Source organism: Mytilus trossulus, chromosome 7 (assembly GCF_036588685.1).
Source record: "Mytilus trossulus isolate FHL-02 chromosome 7, PNRI_Mtr1.1.1.hap1, whole genome shotgun sequence".
In the NCBI taxonomy this organism is placed as follows: domain Eukaryota; kingdom Metazoa; phylum Mollusca; class Bivalvia; order Mytilida; family Mytilidae; genus Mytilus; species Mytilus trossulus.
The window spans coordinates 5,824,706-5,843,252 of NC_086379.1; the positions used below are offsets into that span (position 1 = coordinate 5,824,706).

Here is an 18,547-nt window from a genome sequence, read left to right on the forward strand (position 1 = left end):
CCCATTTCCATTCATTTTCCATATCGTAACATGTTGATGTTTTCGTTATGTTTTTTTTTTAATTTTAAGCTCTTTTTTTAGTTTTCTGGCTTAATGTATATTTATTGTCAGAATTGTATCTTGTGTGGTTATTTTATAAGGTTTATGTTTTTAGTAAGATCTTATTAATATTTCTATTTGACAATACCATATTACATGTATTTGTATCTTGCTTGAGTCAAATCAGAACATATTGAACAAGAATTAAACATGAGAACTCGGTATATTACTTTTGAAAAAATGGATGGTTGGGTGGATGTTATGTGATCCATTGGCAAGTTGAGTACAGAAAGAAGACATGATACTCAGATAGAAATACAATGTAATTAAAAGAGGGACGAAAGATACAAAAGGGACAGTCAAACTCATAAATCTAAAACAAACTGACAACGCCATGGCTAAAAATGAAAAAGACAAACAGAAAAACAATAGTACACATGACACAACATAGAAAACTAAAGAATAAACAACACGAATCCCACCAAAAACTAGGGATGATCTCAGGTGCTCCGGAAAGGTAAGCAGATCCTGCTCCACATGCGGCACCCGTCGTGTTGCTTATGTGATTACAAATCCGGTAAATAGTCTAATTCGGTACGTCAAATTCATGAAAGGGAAAGGGATTGTAGTTACGACGTAAGGAACATATCCGATATCATTTGTGAAACGGTTATTCCATAAAGGTCAACCAACTCGTGATGGCGTCCGTAAAATTTACGAAGGGATGATTTCAACTGTAATTATGCTTGCCTCTTTCAGGTTTATCATAAGCAGTATACTAATTATAAAAAACACAGTTTCATAAATACATTTAATACGGCAGCTTTGTTCAATGGTGTCAGTATTAATAAAACTCCATAGAGCAGAGATTGAATCTGAATAAATTTTATTGTAAATTTAAAAAAAAAGTCCCTTAGAAAACCTACGTTTTAAATTATGCAGGTAAAAATAGTTTCCTAATGACTTATTGAAAACAGCTACACGTATAGAAATTGATTGTTTTTCTTTCTAATTTTATATATTCAATTTTACCACCTCACACTCAAAATATCGAATTTAAAAAGAATACCGTCAAAACATATTCGGCTTCTTTTTGGACTCCATGAATGTCAAGTATAATTGTTGTGGTACTAATAAATTTATGATCTGAGAAATTGCATTCGTAGCACCTTATGTGAATTTTTAATTTCCTTTTTGAACTGGTCGGTCCTTATACATCATTGACCTTTAAATATTCGGCTTCAAGCACACCTGATGTAGGTAAATCCAGAAAAGCGCTTTGGATGCCTGACATTTATTACGTATTGTTAAACATTTTTAAGAAATTGATCAAATATTTCCCCATTTATTGCTTTAAATAGACTGACTACAAAAATAATTATAATCTTCAAGGCGATCATTTTGGGTATTGATTAAACATATTCTTATGCTTGATTCTCTTTTTTTTAAATGCACATTTTACATAATTTGTCACAATATTTAAAGAAGAAATTAAAGTTGATTTCTTTTTCAAAAATGTTTCAATAAATCTGTTTAATAACAACAACAAATTAAACTAGGTCAATTTATATTGTTTCAATATGATTTAATAGCCTATTATCCTTATACTTAAATTGAAGCTCAAGTTAAATACGTGCGTTAATAAAATCCAACAAAAACAAAATACGTTTTCGATAACACCTGCCAGTGAGCAAATGTACTGCAAACATAGTAAACATTGACATTTAATGCGGTACACAATTCAAAACGGCATGGTTGTTTCTCTCCTTTATTTTTACACAGATTAGATCGGTTTTCTAGTTTGAAAGGTTTTACACTAGTAATTGTTTGGGGTTCTTTATAGCTTGCTGTTCGGTGTGAGCCAAGGCTCCGTGTTGAAGACCGTACTTTGACCTATAATGGTTTAGATTTACAATAACTATAAATAAATTAAAGAATTTTCTTCAGAAAAAAGTATATGAACATAATTTTTTATTAACAACTATCCATTGAGTTATAAAAAAACATATGCATTATTTGTTTTGATTTGAGGTTTCTTATGACTTTAAATAAAATTGATATTGTGTGTCCTAACTTGGCAAGGAAATTTAAAGCATAAGTCATTTGATTTTCAAATACATGGAATAATGGAAAAAAAATTAATGGAGGGCAATATCCTGGTAGCGAATAGTTAAAATAATTTTGTTTACCCTTGTATAAGAGATACATACGCACCTATTAATGAAATAAGAGGTGAATAATGATCAGATCGAATCTGCTGCATATTTGATATTTTATTGTAAATTTGACCTCGATTTGAACTGGAGTGTTTATCAACTTATTTTGTATTAATCTTTTTGTTATTTAGCACATGACTTGAATTGTCAAACGAATGGATTTTTATGCGATTGTCGTACAAGTGAGAGGTTAAGATAGTTATAAAACCATTTAGAATTTGTTTCGCATTCGTTTGGTTTGTTTGAGTTCTTTGATTTTGCTATTTGAGTAAGATTTCTTTTTCCCTTTTATTCTTTTTAAGATGTTATGACATTTAATGAAATAAAAATATTTTCATGTTAAATTAACTTTAAAACAAAAGAACGATAGATGTAAAAAGATACTTGAAGCATTCAGAGGTGAGCATTTAGTTTAATATAAACCATGTATATTTATATTTGGTTTAGCATAGGTTAAAGAAATCAAAACAATTTGACAGCTAAGCCTGACGATCATGAAGGTTGAATATAATGATGCACTTTTTTGTAAAGAATTACCCTGTTTACTGGTACTTCACTTAAGGTATATATAGAGATGAATTTCTTAGCTGTGAAATGATAAGATAAACATAGTTAGGAAGCAACCATTTATCTGCATTTTTTCGATGATCTCAATCAAATTGGGGTTCTTTCTTCAACATTTAACATTATAAGGTACTATTGGGATATCTGGATTTCAGAATATTTTTTTCGTCATCCGATTGACCACAATTTTAAGGAAAACCCCATCCCCCTCAAAGTGAAATGGTCGTTCCCTAACCATACTATGTTATCAGGTTCACTTGGTAATGCATATCAAACTTGAAACTGTTAATAACCATGATAATACTATAATCATATTGCAAACACAATTTTAACACCTATGCCAGTGTGTATAGAGGTAAATCTACCATTTTCTATACATGTATATGAAAAAAGTAAAATCACAAAAATACTGAACTTCGAGAAAAATTCAAAAATGAAAGTCCCTAATCAAATGGCATAATCGAAAGCTAAAACACATCAAACAAAAGGATAACAAATATCATATTTCTGACTTGGTACAGGCATTTTCTTATGACGAAAATGGTGGATTGCACCTGGTTTGATAGCTAGACAAACGTCTCACTTGTACGACAGTTGCATCAAATTTCATTGTATTGACAACGATGCGTGAACAAAACAAACAGACACAATAGGTTAAAATGTTAAAAATAGGGGTACCCCAGTCAACATTGTATTAGCATCTCAATCACTATGAAAACAAACAAATATGTCAACTTCATTTTGCCTGTACCATGTCAGGAATATGACAGTTGTCATCCATTCGTTTGATGTGTTTGAGCATTGATCTTGCCATTTGCTCAGGTAGCAATACACAGTTAGAAGTGTTAGGTTCTCATTTTGGCCACGGTGAATTTTTTTAAATAAAAGAAAATGCAAGTTATAAGAACTTAAAAATGAAGAATAATGAAATTTGCAATTGATGGTGTAAGATTTGTTTTTAGTGGAGATCGTGTTGTTTCTTAGTTATTGTTTATAACTGTTGCTGTAAAAGTCCTTTGGCTTTGTGAGTATTTGTTTTCTCCTTGGTTTCGATTGTTATTGTGTAATTGAAAGTTATGATTCCAGAGAAGAGACTCAACCTTTTGAAAGGTAATTTGCGGGGGGGAAGCAGAAAGATCCCATTTTTTTATGAGGGGGCGTTGTATCTGAGTTGAAACAGTAGTTGTCTGATATTTATTGTAACTTTATAAAATGTATATTTTTAAGCCTGTGTGGGGGTGTGCAACAGCAATTTTTGAAGAAAACAAACACCAATATTTCCATGGATACTGATCATTGTTTTAGTGTTATTTTACAGATTTGGAATCGGCTGAGAAATAGGATTTTAAATATATATACATGTTTGGGTATTCGTGTAGCATTGGCCATATCCATTTTAAAATGCATGCGCATGTTCATGAACTTAGAGACAAAATCTCAGCATCATCTGCTAACTGTATAGTGCTACCTCAAGGACTTTCCGTTTATATTTCATTAGAGTTCGTTATTTTTGTTATTTTACTTTGCTAGGAGGGCTTTTACTGTCGTATGAATCCAAACTCGGTTCAAATTTCACAATGGATAATATGACAAAATCAGTAAATAAAAAATAGTCCAACTATTTTCTTGACTTAAGATTCAAGACGACAAAAACTATAGCTACTTTTGGGATAAGATAAGATAAGATACAGACGTCGTGTCGGCCATACAAATATGATGGTAAATAAAGACTACAGTAGTATATCGCTATTCAAAAGTCCTAAATCGATTGAGAATAAACAAATCCGGGTTACAAACTAAAACCGAGGAAAACACATTAACTGTAATAGGAAAACAACGAAACAACAGAAACACTTAAGTGCAACAAAAATAAACGACAATTTCACATACACACACGCAAACTATAAGATAACAACTACCATTTTCCTGACTTAGTATCCGTAAAACTAATGAAATTACAATTTGAGTCGTTTTCCCTTATAACTCTGTTGGATAAAGTTATTGTGTATAGAACATCCAACTCTAAGGAAATGTATATATTGTGAATATGAATAAATGTAGCGTACCAATTGGTATATAAAAACACCAAACGATGGGATGGAAGGTATGTTACTGCTGAAAAATTTAAGTTAACAATTAGAAAACCATAACATTTGTTCTAGATTCTTGCTTGAAGTCATCCATCTGCGTCAATATCAAAGACGAGATGTGGATATGAAAAGAGGAAATAAAAATAATTGATCTAAACATAATATTATATACCACTTTAATTGTTTTGACACATGTTTTGTAGACAGAAATACTTATTACATGTACCAAATAAGTACGTACTGTCGTACTTCAGATAAACAACTTGGTTGATTTACAAGTTGGTACTTGCATGTGCTATTAGTTTTTCTGTATATCTAGAGAACCAGAAACAATTGACAGGCAAAATCTACAATTATATTGACTTCGTATTTTATTCTTAGCCGGGTTCTTGTATTGAATTTTGTGAAAAAAATAAAGGCAAAACAATAAATGTAAATATAATGTAAAACAACGGGACTATCGTATACATATTTTATTTGTACAATATCAAGAGCATAACAACATATCTACTAGTATCTTGCCTTTTGGCCATATGTAAATAAACCTTTCCACTGTTTTTAACAAACGCTGTTTACACTGATAACTTATGCATACTCATTACTGCATAGTAATATGTAAAGGATAAGAAATAACCTTGATGTTGTTATAATGGAGGTTAAGGACATTATGGGGGAATATTTTGGCCTTCCTCTTATCAAGATAAAGTTACACTATTACATAAACCCAATGTACAAAATAAATAAACAAGAGGTGGTATGATTGTGCATTAGATATATATCTGCTAAATTACATGAGTATACATAAAGGTCACCGTATGGCCTTCGAAGTTGGCTAAAGCCGATACCGAATATGTATCTATAAACGTCATAAAGTGAAACAATTCAAACAATGAAAGAGGTACAAAGGTTCTTTTCTTCTTTCTCAACTCCTACCACATATTTCCAATGTGAATTATTCTTAAAGTTTTTATTCGGATTTATTACTACTAAGTATGGTGTTAGATTTGTAAATGCATAATCTGTGACAGAATAAAGAAATCCGTAGTAAGCAGAGACACTTTAAAAATCAACTTATTCTTGGTGATATTTCAGTTGTTTATCTTAATGAAATTGTTTGAGTTAGCAATTAATCACTATTTATGAAGTAGTCACAATGACATGCGACAAAATATATATTACTAAATTGGGAAACAAAAACGCTTTAATGAGACATATTTTTAAAAATAATTCTAATTTGGTTTGTATTCCTTTTGAAGTATTAAACATATCTGTGGCAAATAAATATTGTCTATTTGTACATTTACGATGAACGAAAAAATTAAGTGTTCGAAAATCAAATCATATGCTATAAATAAGATGGTTGTAAAAAAAAACACATCTAATATTGGGAAATACAATCGATTCAACAACACAAAAAAACTACTCATTTATATTTGGATTTGGCTAATCTATGCCTGGTGACCAAACACACATCGGTGTCAAATATAAGTATATAACGTAGGTTTATGTATGAATAAATTATTACTAAAACGTAATGAATGTAGTTGTTAAATTTTCAAATTGGTAATTTTTTTTTCGAAAAACATTTTCAAGTATGAAAATGGTTGTCAGAAAAGTGTTGATGTCCAAATCAAAGCTACGCTCTGCCTTATGAGTTTAAGTTCTCTTTTATCACCCGCGCTATCGCCTATGCATTTATAAGCAGTGCTGCATGAGTCTTATTTGTAAAAGTTTCAGAATGACATAAAATTTTAAGAGACAGCTTGGAATTGCCTATCCCTTGAGTCAACTGATAGGTCTCCCAACACTAAATTAAATTTGTCGAGGAAAATATCTGCATGGTGTTTCTTCAAAATCAGAGTTGGTCGAAATCGTATTGTTTTACTACCACAACCTCCTGTGTGAATTCCTATAAGGTAAATTAATATTCTAAGTAAAACTTTTGACAAAATTCGAACCGTTTCAGCTGGGTTTTTTTATTTAGTGAAAAATATAAACAATTGCGTTTTCAAATGTTTGGAACATGTTTGTGATTACAGTTAACAAGTTAACTATTGTCTGTATTGTTTGGATATTGGTCCTTTTGTTGATATTCGATAATAAAGAAGTTTATCAAAAAATGATGTATTTCTATTTCGGAATATCTTTTCACGAAATGTAAATAAACTTTTGAAATTGTTAAGCAATGAGAAATTTTCATCTGGTGTGCTAGAATTTGTACTTTTAATGTTATTTCAACCTCTTTTTGGTTTTTTTACTTCATACTGAAATTAGTGAAGTTTAAACTCTTTTTAAGAATAATATTTGTCTGTTTATCGTAGTAAATATTTGAAGAAGAATTCTATATTTGAGTTACGAAGTTACGTAAAATATTAAGTCGTTTTTTATAAATGCATACTTACCTTTCTCACGCAGCTTTAACATAACAATGTCACGTGTTTTCTGATCTGGAAAATCCACCGCTCCATATAAACCGAGTCCACGAACTTTACTAAGTATATTTGAATACTTATCCTGAAATAAACGTTCGAATGTAAAGATAATTTTAACAAATTAATCATATATTTGTAGCATTTTAATTTGTAAATATTATCTTCAAATTTTCTTCTTTTTTAATTTTTTTTTTATAGATCAGTAGACTTTTCAAATACATCTACTAATAACTAAAATTTTGTTTTTGTTTTATTTTTGTGAAAACTATTCTACATGATGATAAAGTAGCTATCATTGGTTTTTTATTTGTCTCTTTCGAATCGATAAAGAAGACATGTACATCGGAGACCTTCTGTCGCCTTAATTGGTAAAGTTGAGGACCAATTGGTTCGTTATATACATTGTAAATATAAGACCAGATGTTTATATGCAAAAGTATATAAACATCTGGTCTTATTTTTACAATAATGTGTAATTTTGTCCGTATATTTGGGTTTTTTATTGGGTGGTTTTTATATTTCTTTCCGTTGTAATATTACATGAACAGTAATCATTGCTAAATTACAAACTAGATTTTTCTCAAAGCTCCGTTTACAAATGGTAAAGCTCACACGCGTCTTCTCAATTTTGCATGTAAGGAGTACTATTATTCGTGTTTTTTAACCATGGCGTTGTCAGTTATTTTTCGATCTATGAGTTTGAATGTCCCTCTGGTATCTTTTGTCTCTCTTCAATCATATTACCTGTAAGTCATACAATCCATCAAAGAAGTGTTTGCCTGTATCGTTGGCATTTGTCAAAAGATGTTGTTCTTTTATCACTTTTACAACGGCTTCTAGGAGGATAACCTTAGAAGGATCACCAATCCATGTATTAAAAATTCGAAATCCCTACAAAAACAAAAAAGTCAAAATTAGAATGCACTAAAATAGATAGGACATTATAAATAAAATTATCAAAAAATATGAAGATGTATTAATTGAAAGCATTATAACCTTTCGATAACGATGTCAAATCAATTAAAAATCATCACCAGCGGACGAACGGGAAAATATTGTCATAGTTATGATCTTAAATATTCATTTTGTAAGGGAAACAAATGCGCAGATATGGAATCTCCTCCAACAAACATTGTAACTAAATTAAATATTTCAAAAACGAAAACGTACTGAAATGTCGATTGGAACTGCTGGAGTTATATATTATAATCGCCCATAGAAGGAAAAGTTTACAAAAAACAAATAAGACAAATCAAAACCTTTCTTAATGTGTTCGAGTGTAATTTCGCAGATTTTATGAAATTCTGCCAACCAATATAATACGCATACATACTGAAAATACGTCATTATGATTGGCATGCCACAAAATGTTAAGGTTTGCATGAAACATTCAAAAACCATTATACACTAGTATAAAAGCATCGCATACTAAATAAGATAAATGTAGTTTTTCTGCAAGAATACATTAAGGTATTATAAAAATGGATAGAATTAGTGAAAACCTCTTAGTATATAAAACTACAACACTTATTTAAGCAATAAATTATATCTGAAAAAAATCCGAATAACTTTTGCAGCGCCAAGAAGTCCACCAAAGGCTGCTTATTTTATTTATATTTCTTAAAACTCTTTCTTAATACATAAAAGGTCTATGGTGTGCGTTCCTAGAAATATTGGACAGTTGTGTGTCTGTATTGTCTTGACCAATCCAGGTATGTAAATTCAAGATTGATATAAACGAACAAGTTCGCAAAAATGAAAGAGATCTGCATGTACATAGATTAACATGAAAATATGTTTATAAAAAAGTGAATATTGATATATCTGATATAAAATCAGTGTTGCTTATGTTTTACCTCCTGGTGTCTTCGTGTGGATTGGAAGTATCAAACCTAAAATAAACGTCACAAAAACAAATACAGCTATCAGCTTCAATGAATGTGGAAGACAAACATAAAGTGTACAGTATTTGACTGCTGTACGGATGAAAAATAATAAGACATATTTGTTGTAGAATATGGTACACTATCCGGCCGAATTATTGACTTCAATCCTTTTGCGTTAAGGTGGTACCCAACACTTTCACTAAATTTAATTTGGCTCGTTTAATTTCCATAAAATTTTGTCAAAGTATTTTTTTTAACACTTAAACAAAAATATAAAAATTTAAAAAATTTTGAACCAACCGTTTTATCAGAAAAAATACACTGGTTATATAGCAGTTTGACAAAAACTTATTTTGATCTTTGAAAAGCTTCAATTTTCCCTTAACAACACAACGTAATTAAAACGTTTAGCTGATTTTACGGAGTTATCTCCCTGTAGTGTTAGGTACCACCTTAACCAAATATCGTAGTATAAATTACGTACACCCAATCGGTATAACACCCTCATGTGTGTATCGAATACTTACACTTTAGGCTAGCTCCGAAGAAGGTTTTTAAGTTTTTAAGGGATCGCATATTACAATACCGGTTTGCTTCACATTGAGAATTAAATAGATTAATATTTGAAATTAAAGACCCGACATAATGATTATTATTAAGAAGATCGATATTGCATAATTTGTATTTTGTATTTTTGACTCATCTTATATTTCTGTTGCATGGTAAAATGAAAATTATGTTTGATCTTACTGTAATTCAATATACACTATTCGTACGGATCTCAAAGTTTACCAAGATAATGGTATTTCATTTGGTTTTATGTATTTCATTTGATCATTGAATAATGTAAAATGGCGAAACAAAGGATATTACACATACTCATCCATATATTATGATATATTTCATATTTGAGCTTTCTGTTGTTTCTGTTAATTTTCCTTTTGTCAAAAACAGATATGCATATAATGGTTTACTTTTATAAATTGTTATTTGGATGGAGAGTTGTCTCATTGGCACTCATACCACATCTTGCTATATCTATGACAACCTCAGTTTGCTGTTTTTTGAAGCGAGCATGTTTTGTGGTGTCTTTTATATCTTAGTTCAAGTTTGTTTGCATCCTTGTGTTTCTTCACTTAGTAGGTTTTTATTCTGGAATATGAATACATGGTGTAGGGACAAATTGGGATTTTAATGCAGTTAAAGCTGTTTCAATTCAACCACATGTTACTGGACCACGCCAGGCTATTTCAATTAAGTGTCGTTCTTTTTTGTTTGTGTTTGTAACTGCTTTCTGCTGTTAATGGGGTTTTTTTTCTGTTGAAATACTTAAATTAATTTGAATTATCTTTTTTATCAAATTATTTGCAAGCCCACTTAAAGCTTATAAAGTATGATAACAAATATTCATAAACTGTTGGAATGTTTTAAATGAAATGTGAGGCAGTGTCCTTACTGGTGTCCATCAGTATAAAGTGTATTACTTAAGTAATAGTGTTTTAGCTTATTTACAGTTGAGAATATAACAACCCTGCTGACAAACAAAAGTATGTTTCTTGATCTCAATCACTTTTAAGTTTTACATAATTTACCTCATTAGGTCTGAACTTTGAGTTATAGTAAAATCCACCAGTCAGCATTTTCTTACTGAATGTAACAATGTCGGGAGGTTGAGGAAGATTGAAGTACTCATGTGCCCACATTTTGCCAGTCACTCCACATCCAGTTTGCACTTCGTCCATTTGGAAACAAATATCGTTCTAAAAATGGAATAATTTCAAAATAGGAACTTGTATAAAAACGTCCTACAACTATATGAATTAGAGCAAAATAACTGATTATAGTGATCTGACGTAAACTTGATTAAGTACGCTAGAGTTGTGTCAAAAGTCTTCAAAGATATAAAGCTTCTAATTTCAGTTCGTCTACGAAAGAGTTAACCGTGGCGTTCCAATACAAAAATATGTAAATATTGATTCCACAACTACAACAAGCGTATTACGATATTTTCAACTCGAGACAATTAAATTTTAATATTGAAAGCGTGAGTCTTGTCAAGATTTTTAAATAATTCAAATTTAACTGTTGAGAGTGGAGAAATATCGTAATACACGAGTTCCAGTGGTGGAATCTGTTTCTCTAATGATTTTTATCCTTCCCTTTCAAAGATTTGAGGAAAGTTGTGTACTTTTGATTTGACGTCATCAGACATGGTCGCCTTTTTCATGACGTCACAATAAGAAAATTCAGAAGAAAACAAGAAAATTCAACGTCACAATTAAATTTCAAACAGTCATTTGCTGAGAACAGATTGTTCATTAGTGAGGAGAAATATTTTTCTAACACCGGTCAGGAAATGTGAAAATAGCACAAAAATTAGAGAACCATATTTATAGTATCAGGATATGCGTTTTGGGTTGTGCAAATCTGTCAAAAACTATCTTTGCCTGGTGACATAAACAAATGTGTTTTGAATGGTTGTAATATTTTGCGAACAGTAATTTAAAGAAATGACAGCATAAGATTTCATGTAATAAAACGATCGTTGACTACTTCTTAATTATTTATAAACCGAACACATTAAACATTTTTAAAAGTATAGTAATATAGACAAAAAATAATAATATCCACAAATTTAGCTGATGTAATTGATGTAAAATTTGTCTATGGAGATATAACCGAATGGTAGGATCAATTCTAATAACTGAAAAAAATTAACATAAGTATTTTTAAAACATGGAAGCACCGACGTTCGGCCATTGGGGTAGAATGTTTCGTTATAGATGCTACAAATATTATATTCACATCAAATAGTTATTTAATTTTAATCAGTAAACTCCCAAATGTCACCAGGTGTCGATGTTTGTGGTACATAGTTCATACTGTATAATAAATATTAGTCTAAATAAGAAGTTTAATTGATTTAATAGTTTTAATGTCTTGCCTTTAATTAAAAGCTAAGCTTTCTACTCTTTGATATCCACCAAATCAGGATAAAAAGCATTTACTAACCTTGATACATATTTCTTGAAGACCTTTGAAAAATTCTGGAGGAGCGAAAATGTCTCCTCCTTCTGCCTGGATGGGTTCTGTAATTATTCCTACAACTGGTCTGTTTTTCTTGCTCCAAATGTCAATCAAATCTTCAACCTTTACAATGCAAATTAAATTAAAAAAAAAGTTATCAAGAGTAGCTAAAATAGTAATACTGAATTGTAACCACATAACTCATTAGAAAATGCCTGTACCAATTCAGGAATAGTACAGTTGTTATCCATTTGTTTGACGTGTTTGAGCTTTTGATTATAACATTTGATAAGGGACTTTCCGTTTTTGAATATTCCTCGGAGTTCGGTATTATTGTGATTTTACTTTTCACTATCTGAAAGATTTGTATATTGCAATATTAAGAATGGAAATGTAGAATGTGTCTAAGATACAACACACAGACCAAATAGCAGAAAACAACCGATTGCCACCAATGGTTCTTCAATACAGCGAGAAAATACCGCACCCGGAGGCGTGCTTAAGCTATTCCCAAATCAAAAATGTGTACTTGTCCGGTTGATAATGAAATCATATTACTCTATATAAAATTTATTAATGAACTGAAATTAAAAAGTATACGAGACTAACACAGGCCAGAAGCTCCTGACTTGGGACTGGCATAAATATGCGGCTGGGTTAAACACGTTTTTATGGATCTCAGCCCTCCCCTAGCTAATGTTGATAAAATAAACACAAAGCAATATATATAAATAACGTATATTTCAAAATTGAAAGCTTTTAATCAAATGGAACCCTAATAGAAAAGTATAAAACAAAAGCATGATATTCAATTTTGTTACCAATAACTATCGAGTAATTAATGTGTCGAATCAAAATATAGAACAGGAATAAAGTCTAACAAAGCTCCAATTCACTATTATTACATATCTGTCAAATAAATACCTCTTCTAAACATCTTTTTGTGTCAGCTTCATTTTCACGAACGTTCTCTTCCAATGGGTACTTCATGTTTGGGAAAGAAGCTATTGGCCATTCTGGAGCTGGGAAATCTAATTTGTGTGTCCATTTGTTGTGTGAAACTGCCGCTGCACCTATTTAAATACATATTTAATAATATTAGAAAAAGGAGATAAATTGATTGAGGATGGTGTTTCCAAATGAAAAAAATATGTGTATTTTATGTCACAAGAAACCAAATACATGTATGTCTGTTATGATACTTTTCTACTTAAATTTGTAAGCTGTGATAACTTTTGGTCTCAACGGACCTGAACATAAAATAGCTCATAACAGAGTAACAATCATAACAAACCACATAATACTCATTGATCCAGAAATGTGCCGATCTTTTATTTTTGACGGGTTGACATATTTGGACAGGTAGTGAGAGAGCATAATGCATCTCACTTTCTTTAATAAAAAAAAAGAAGTAAAAAAAAATACCCATTGTTCTGCCATGTAGTGCATTCTTAAAGGATAACACTGTGAGATCAGGACAGCCAGGAAACTGGTTTATCAAGCATGACTGCAGTTCTTCTGGAGAAGGTGGTCGACCATTTCTCATTTTCCCCTACAAATAATACGTAAAATGAACGACGTAAAATTAGGGTTTACATTATATAGATTTGTTTTGTTTTAAACTCTTTTAGATTAACCTTAATCAGGAACACTTGAAACAAATATTTTAAAAGGTAAAGGTGCATGATTACTTGGGAACTAAATGGTTCAAATGAATATGAAAGAAATGTCTAGATCAGATCGGACCAAACTTTCAAGATAATTTGTTTTTTTTATTTTCGTAGCACATGGTGTTGATCCATTATTATCTTTTTTTCTATTTATATATTGCAAATATTTGAAGACTTTTCAATATCTGTAAAATAACTTTGGTTGTTGGCATTATATATCAGATATGCGGATATGATAAGTTAAGATAACTTTATTAGCACTAACACATTGACAATAAATGGTTATGGCAACAAATTAAAGACTAACTACAATAACATATGTTCTCATAGAACATTCAGTTCATTGTAACAAATGGCTGTACATTAAAGTACCTGATGTGAAATAAACATTGCTTTTAGTCCGTTTTCAATTGCGCATGATCCACAAGCCATTGTCATGACTTCCGAAAGTCCTGGTGGTGCAACCTTTAACAAAGAAGAATATTAATTAAATTTCAAGTATTAATAAATATTTTCAATAGCGTCATATTGTAGAAAGCAATGCTTAAGTATTCTGATTTATACTATCGTCAATGGGGTTCGAATCCAAACAGAGGGGCCAAGTTAGGCGTCGCTGTCAATAGTGTCATTTTCATCCATTTATTTAAATTGATTTATGAAACAAACTTTGAAGATGTATCCAATAAAATTATATGATTGTATGCTCTAAGATGAAACGTTCGCGACGTAATTGATAACAAATATTTCTAACATTGTACTTTTATAAATGTCTAAATTTCTAATGAACCTGAGGTTTCAACTCCCTTATGAAAAACTAAAATTTTGTTATCATAATGTACATTGTGGTTACATTTTTCGAGCTTTCGGAAAGTTGTCCGTAGATGTATTTTAGCTATGTCTGTTTGTTTGGTTTCTCTTTAGTCGTATAGCGCTTCAACTGTTTCGGTTCTGATACATACTTAGCTTTGAAACATTCGGCATTTGGCGTTTCTGTTGAAGGAAAATCGAGAAAAGCGTTTAGAACGTGCTTTTCTTTTTTAAATTTTAATAGTTTTACTTACTTCAAGCAATGATGAACGCAGTCTTGTCACCCAGTCACCTGGTGGGTAAAAGCCTAAAGCTGGTCTGTTTAGGAAAGCATACTAAAAAGTGAAAATGCTATATGTAGTATTAAAATCAGTTATATGGTCTTTTTTATATGCCATTTTATTGTTGAAATGTTTAATTATTTTTCATTTTGATTACAGGTGATTGTTCAAAAGTTATCTAAACCTGAAATAAGAGAATTAAACTTTGATGATCTCATTTCACTTTTGTAATAATGAACAAACTTACAATATTATCTGGATTCTGTATGCTTTCTAACATAGACGGGTGGTTATAACCTTAAAAATACGAAAATATTGAATGTTGTTAGCAATACAGAAATTAATGTATTCGTTCTATGCATCTACGTTGAATGAACCTTCTGTCTCTGGATCTGCGATCTACCACAAACATTAAAAAAATACAAGTCTTTGAAAGTTTACCTGTTACTCTGTAATTTTATTCAACTAATGGTTGCAACTTTATGTTACAATTTTTAAGTTGCTCAATTTAGTATAGTGCACTGAAATATTTGTCATACATTTATAATATCCGGACATATTATTTCAAATTTCATATAATTGTCAGCTAGTACAGCGTACATGGTTACAGACATGAAATGCTTTAAAAGAGGTTGTCTCAAGTAATGATCGTATAAATTCTAATAGTATTATATTTATCATGCCCATGACTTCTTATTTTGGTTGTAAACCATTTGCTAATTCAAATATTTTTCATTTATGAAGAGAATTTGAAGAAACGACGGGCTTAAATGTAATTTCTTGCATCTAGTTAACCTAGGCCTCTTATCTACTTGATAAAATTTGATGATAAAGAAACATGTCTTTCAATACTAAAATTTAAAACATTTTACAAGGGCAGTACATTATCTACAACGAATGCAAATTTAAGCCTATGATGCCTCAATAATGTTCTAATAAGTGTATTGATTGTTTTTGATTAAAGGTTCATAAAGAATTTTGATGTCCGTAACAACACAATTTAATTCTCGACATTTTGTTCTTCAAATTTTCCTGTTAATGGTTGATCAAAGGTGTGGTAGGTGATATTTCCAGAGTGCCATTATGTGTATTATTTAGATATCAAGAGAACATACATGTAGTCTTCCAGGAAATAAAGCCGACCATTTTGAATTTGCTTCATTACTTATTATTGTTGGGCATCGTTCTGATGTCCCCAAGTTCCTAATTCTACACGGAAAACATACACAGTGAATGGCACAATCATGTCGGTTCTTGTAACAATGTAATTTATTTGGCATAATTTTAAGATGCAACATGTGATCGAGACCTATGACATAAAAAATGTCGCCTTCATATCGGTTGAGTAAAACAAGCTCTATAGTGTCGAAATTGTGTTAAAGACAAACGCCTTTTGAATAACAATGTGAAGAGACGCAGAAAATTCATGTCAAAATTGATTTAATGATTACAAATATGTTCAATTGGCAAGGAAAACAATAAGATGTACAGATCAATTTATAGCTTTTGGTAAAAACTAGTTTTCCAAATTCATAGTGCATGTCATTAGAAAAAAATAATTAAGCAACCTACCGAGGGGCAGCGACGCTATTTGTGTAAACAGGTCCAACATTGTATTTCCGTCTACATCTACAATATAGTTTCCATAGCTTTTGTCGTAGTCAACAAAGAAGTGGACAGCGTCTGAATTCTGTGTTACAAATTTGTATAATATGTATTTATTAAGCATCAACATAAACCATAGCACAATTTTTAACAAAATGCATGCTTGTACAATTAGAATGTGATTGTTCCTATGTTTCTTCTATTTTCTCTTTGAAAAACGCAAACGTGCACTTACAAGATAAACATATAGATGAGGATATATTGTATACAGATATAGTTTGTATATTAGTTAAAGCAATCAAAAAATATTCAGTTTTCTTCATTTAAAAATGAAACGGAAATAAACTCATTATAAATACCAGGCTTAAACAAGTGTACACCAGAAGCGATTTTCGTTTATACAAGACTCATCAGTAACGTTATAATAAAAAATGTTGTAAACGCCAAATAAAATACGAAGTTGAGTTGCAATGAGCAGGTAAGCTCGTTTGCCACAGCATACTCTTACTAGACATGCTTTGAGATTATCTAACGAGGGACCATTTTCCATAACTGAGGACGAAAATAGTCTTACTTGTATGGTTCCAAGTTGTTTGATTAGTTCCTTAGATTTTGGTCCTGGAACTGAAGTTTTCATTTCTGGAAAATTCGGTTCTGCTGTAGCTCTTGTAACAGTCGCTGACGTCGACATTGGCAAACCTTAAACAAGCAGTAATTACGGTAATTGAATAGGTACTACTTTATTTCGTGATGAGTGCTAGTCATACATAAATTTAATGCATCGTATACTGAATTAAAAAAAATCAAATGAGTGCTTTGAAATGTATGAGTAAACGTTGTCATTATGTTTGTTTTTATACCACTATAGAAATAAGTAGATGTGACACAGTGGTATGATTACCAATGCGGCAACTCTCCTTATAATATCAAATGACGAAGAACTAACCTTTTGTCATTCCTGATCTCATACATTTTTGAAATAATGAGTTTAAATGTATCCTATTCATTTTCTTCACCAGTTCTGGTATCTTCAGTTTGTTTATAATAAATATTAATTATTATAGCATTTGTTTTGAATTTATACCAAATATTAATTTCAGAATACATTTGATTGGATAACCCATTTTATACGTTGTGGTCATCTTGTGTGCATTGATAATATCACCTGACTACTTGGAAGTTTTATCTTGTTTTGTATCTTCTTTCAAGGTTAAATATTCTTGACCTTGAGAAAGAGCAACAAGTTTATAAAAATAGAATGCACATTTAAAAACAACAAATCAAATCACGAGACTCCTAGATTAAAAATTGATAATAGTGTTGTATATGAGGAATCCATCAATGCTTAATTTTTATTTGACAATTTTAACGTTTTAAGGAATAATTTTCAAGCAACTCCTTTTTTAAATTTTTTTTAATTTTCTGTTCATGTTGAAAATTGTTATAAAAATAGTCATATAGTTATGTCACTGTAAAGTAAAAGAGGAACGAAAGATTACAGAGGGGCAGTCAAACTGATAAATCGAAAAAAAACTGACAACGCCTGGCTAAAAATGAAAGAAGACAAACAAACAAACAAACAAAAAACATGACACAACATAGAAAACTAAAGAATAAGCAACACGAACCACACAAAAAACTAAAGGAGGGATATCAGGTGCTCCGGAAGGGTAATCAGATCCTGCTGTAATTGGCATAGTTAACGTCATCTTGTTTTTGGTTTGTTTTTCTCCAAATTATCATGATACAAAGGGAAAAAATAAGAAGAACAATTCAAAGAAAAACAGACAACAACATTGTAAACAGACAAACAACTGTCAAAACATTACACAAAAAACTACAGAAATATTCCCAAGAAGTTACATCGGGCCAATGGTTATAAAATTTATTGAAGGGCTTATGATTTCTAACGTAAGAGGCGAAACTTTTT

At 30.8% G+C, this 18,547-nt stretch overlaps 1 protein-coding gene across 1 annotated transcript; it reads right to left on the minus strand.

Annotated features, from left to right (window-relative positions):
- Positions 1 to 6,613: 6,613 nt before the first annotated feature.
- On the minus strand, positions 6,614 to 17,651 carry LOC134724524 (4-aminobutyrate aminotransferase, mitochondrial-like). The gene is made up of 13 exons (XM_063587596.1): positions 17,564 to 17,651; positions 17,192 to 17,316; positions 16,585 to 16,702; positions 15,260 to 15,309; positions 14,986 to 15,066; positions 14,297 to 14,389; positions 13,680 to 13,806; positions 13,179 to 13,327; positions 12,240 to 12,377; positions 10,820 to 10,987; positions 8,086 to 8,232; positions 7,312 to 7,423; positions 6,614 to 6,818 (listed from the first exon to the last, which is right to left on the minus strand). Exons 1-13 carry the CDS (start codon positions 17,622 to 17,624, stop codon positions 6,661 to 6,663), a joined length of 1,527 nt encoding a protein of 508 aa, XP_063443666.1. The 5' UTR covers positions 17,625 to 17,651; the 3' UTR covers positions 6,614 to 6,660.
- Between the last annotated feature and the right edge of the window lie 896 nt (positions 17,652 to 18,547).

Bases quoted from the DNA above. Each gene is read 5' to 3' on its own strand.
- LOC134724524 (XM_063587596.1), bottom strand. From the start codon at position 17,624: ATGAATAGGATACATTTAAACTCATTATTTCAAAAATGTATGAGATCA. The intron at 17,317-17,563 runs GTTAGTTCTTCG...TGCTTGTTTAAG, and splicing joins GAGATCAGGAATGACAAAAG to GTTTGCCAATGTCGACGTCA. The intron at 16,703-17,191 runs GTAAGACTATTT...TTTGTAACACAG, and splicing joins AACAACTTGGAACCATACAA to AATTCAGACGCTGTCCACTT.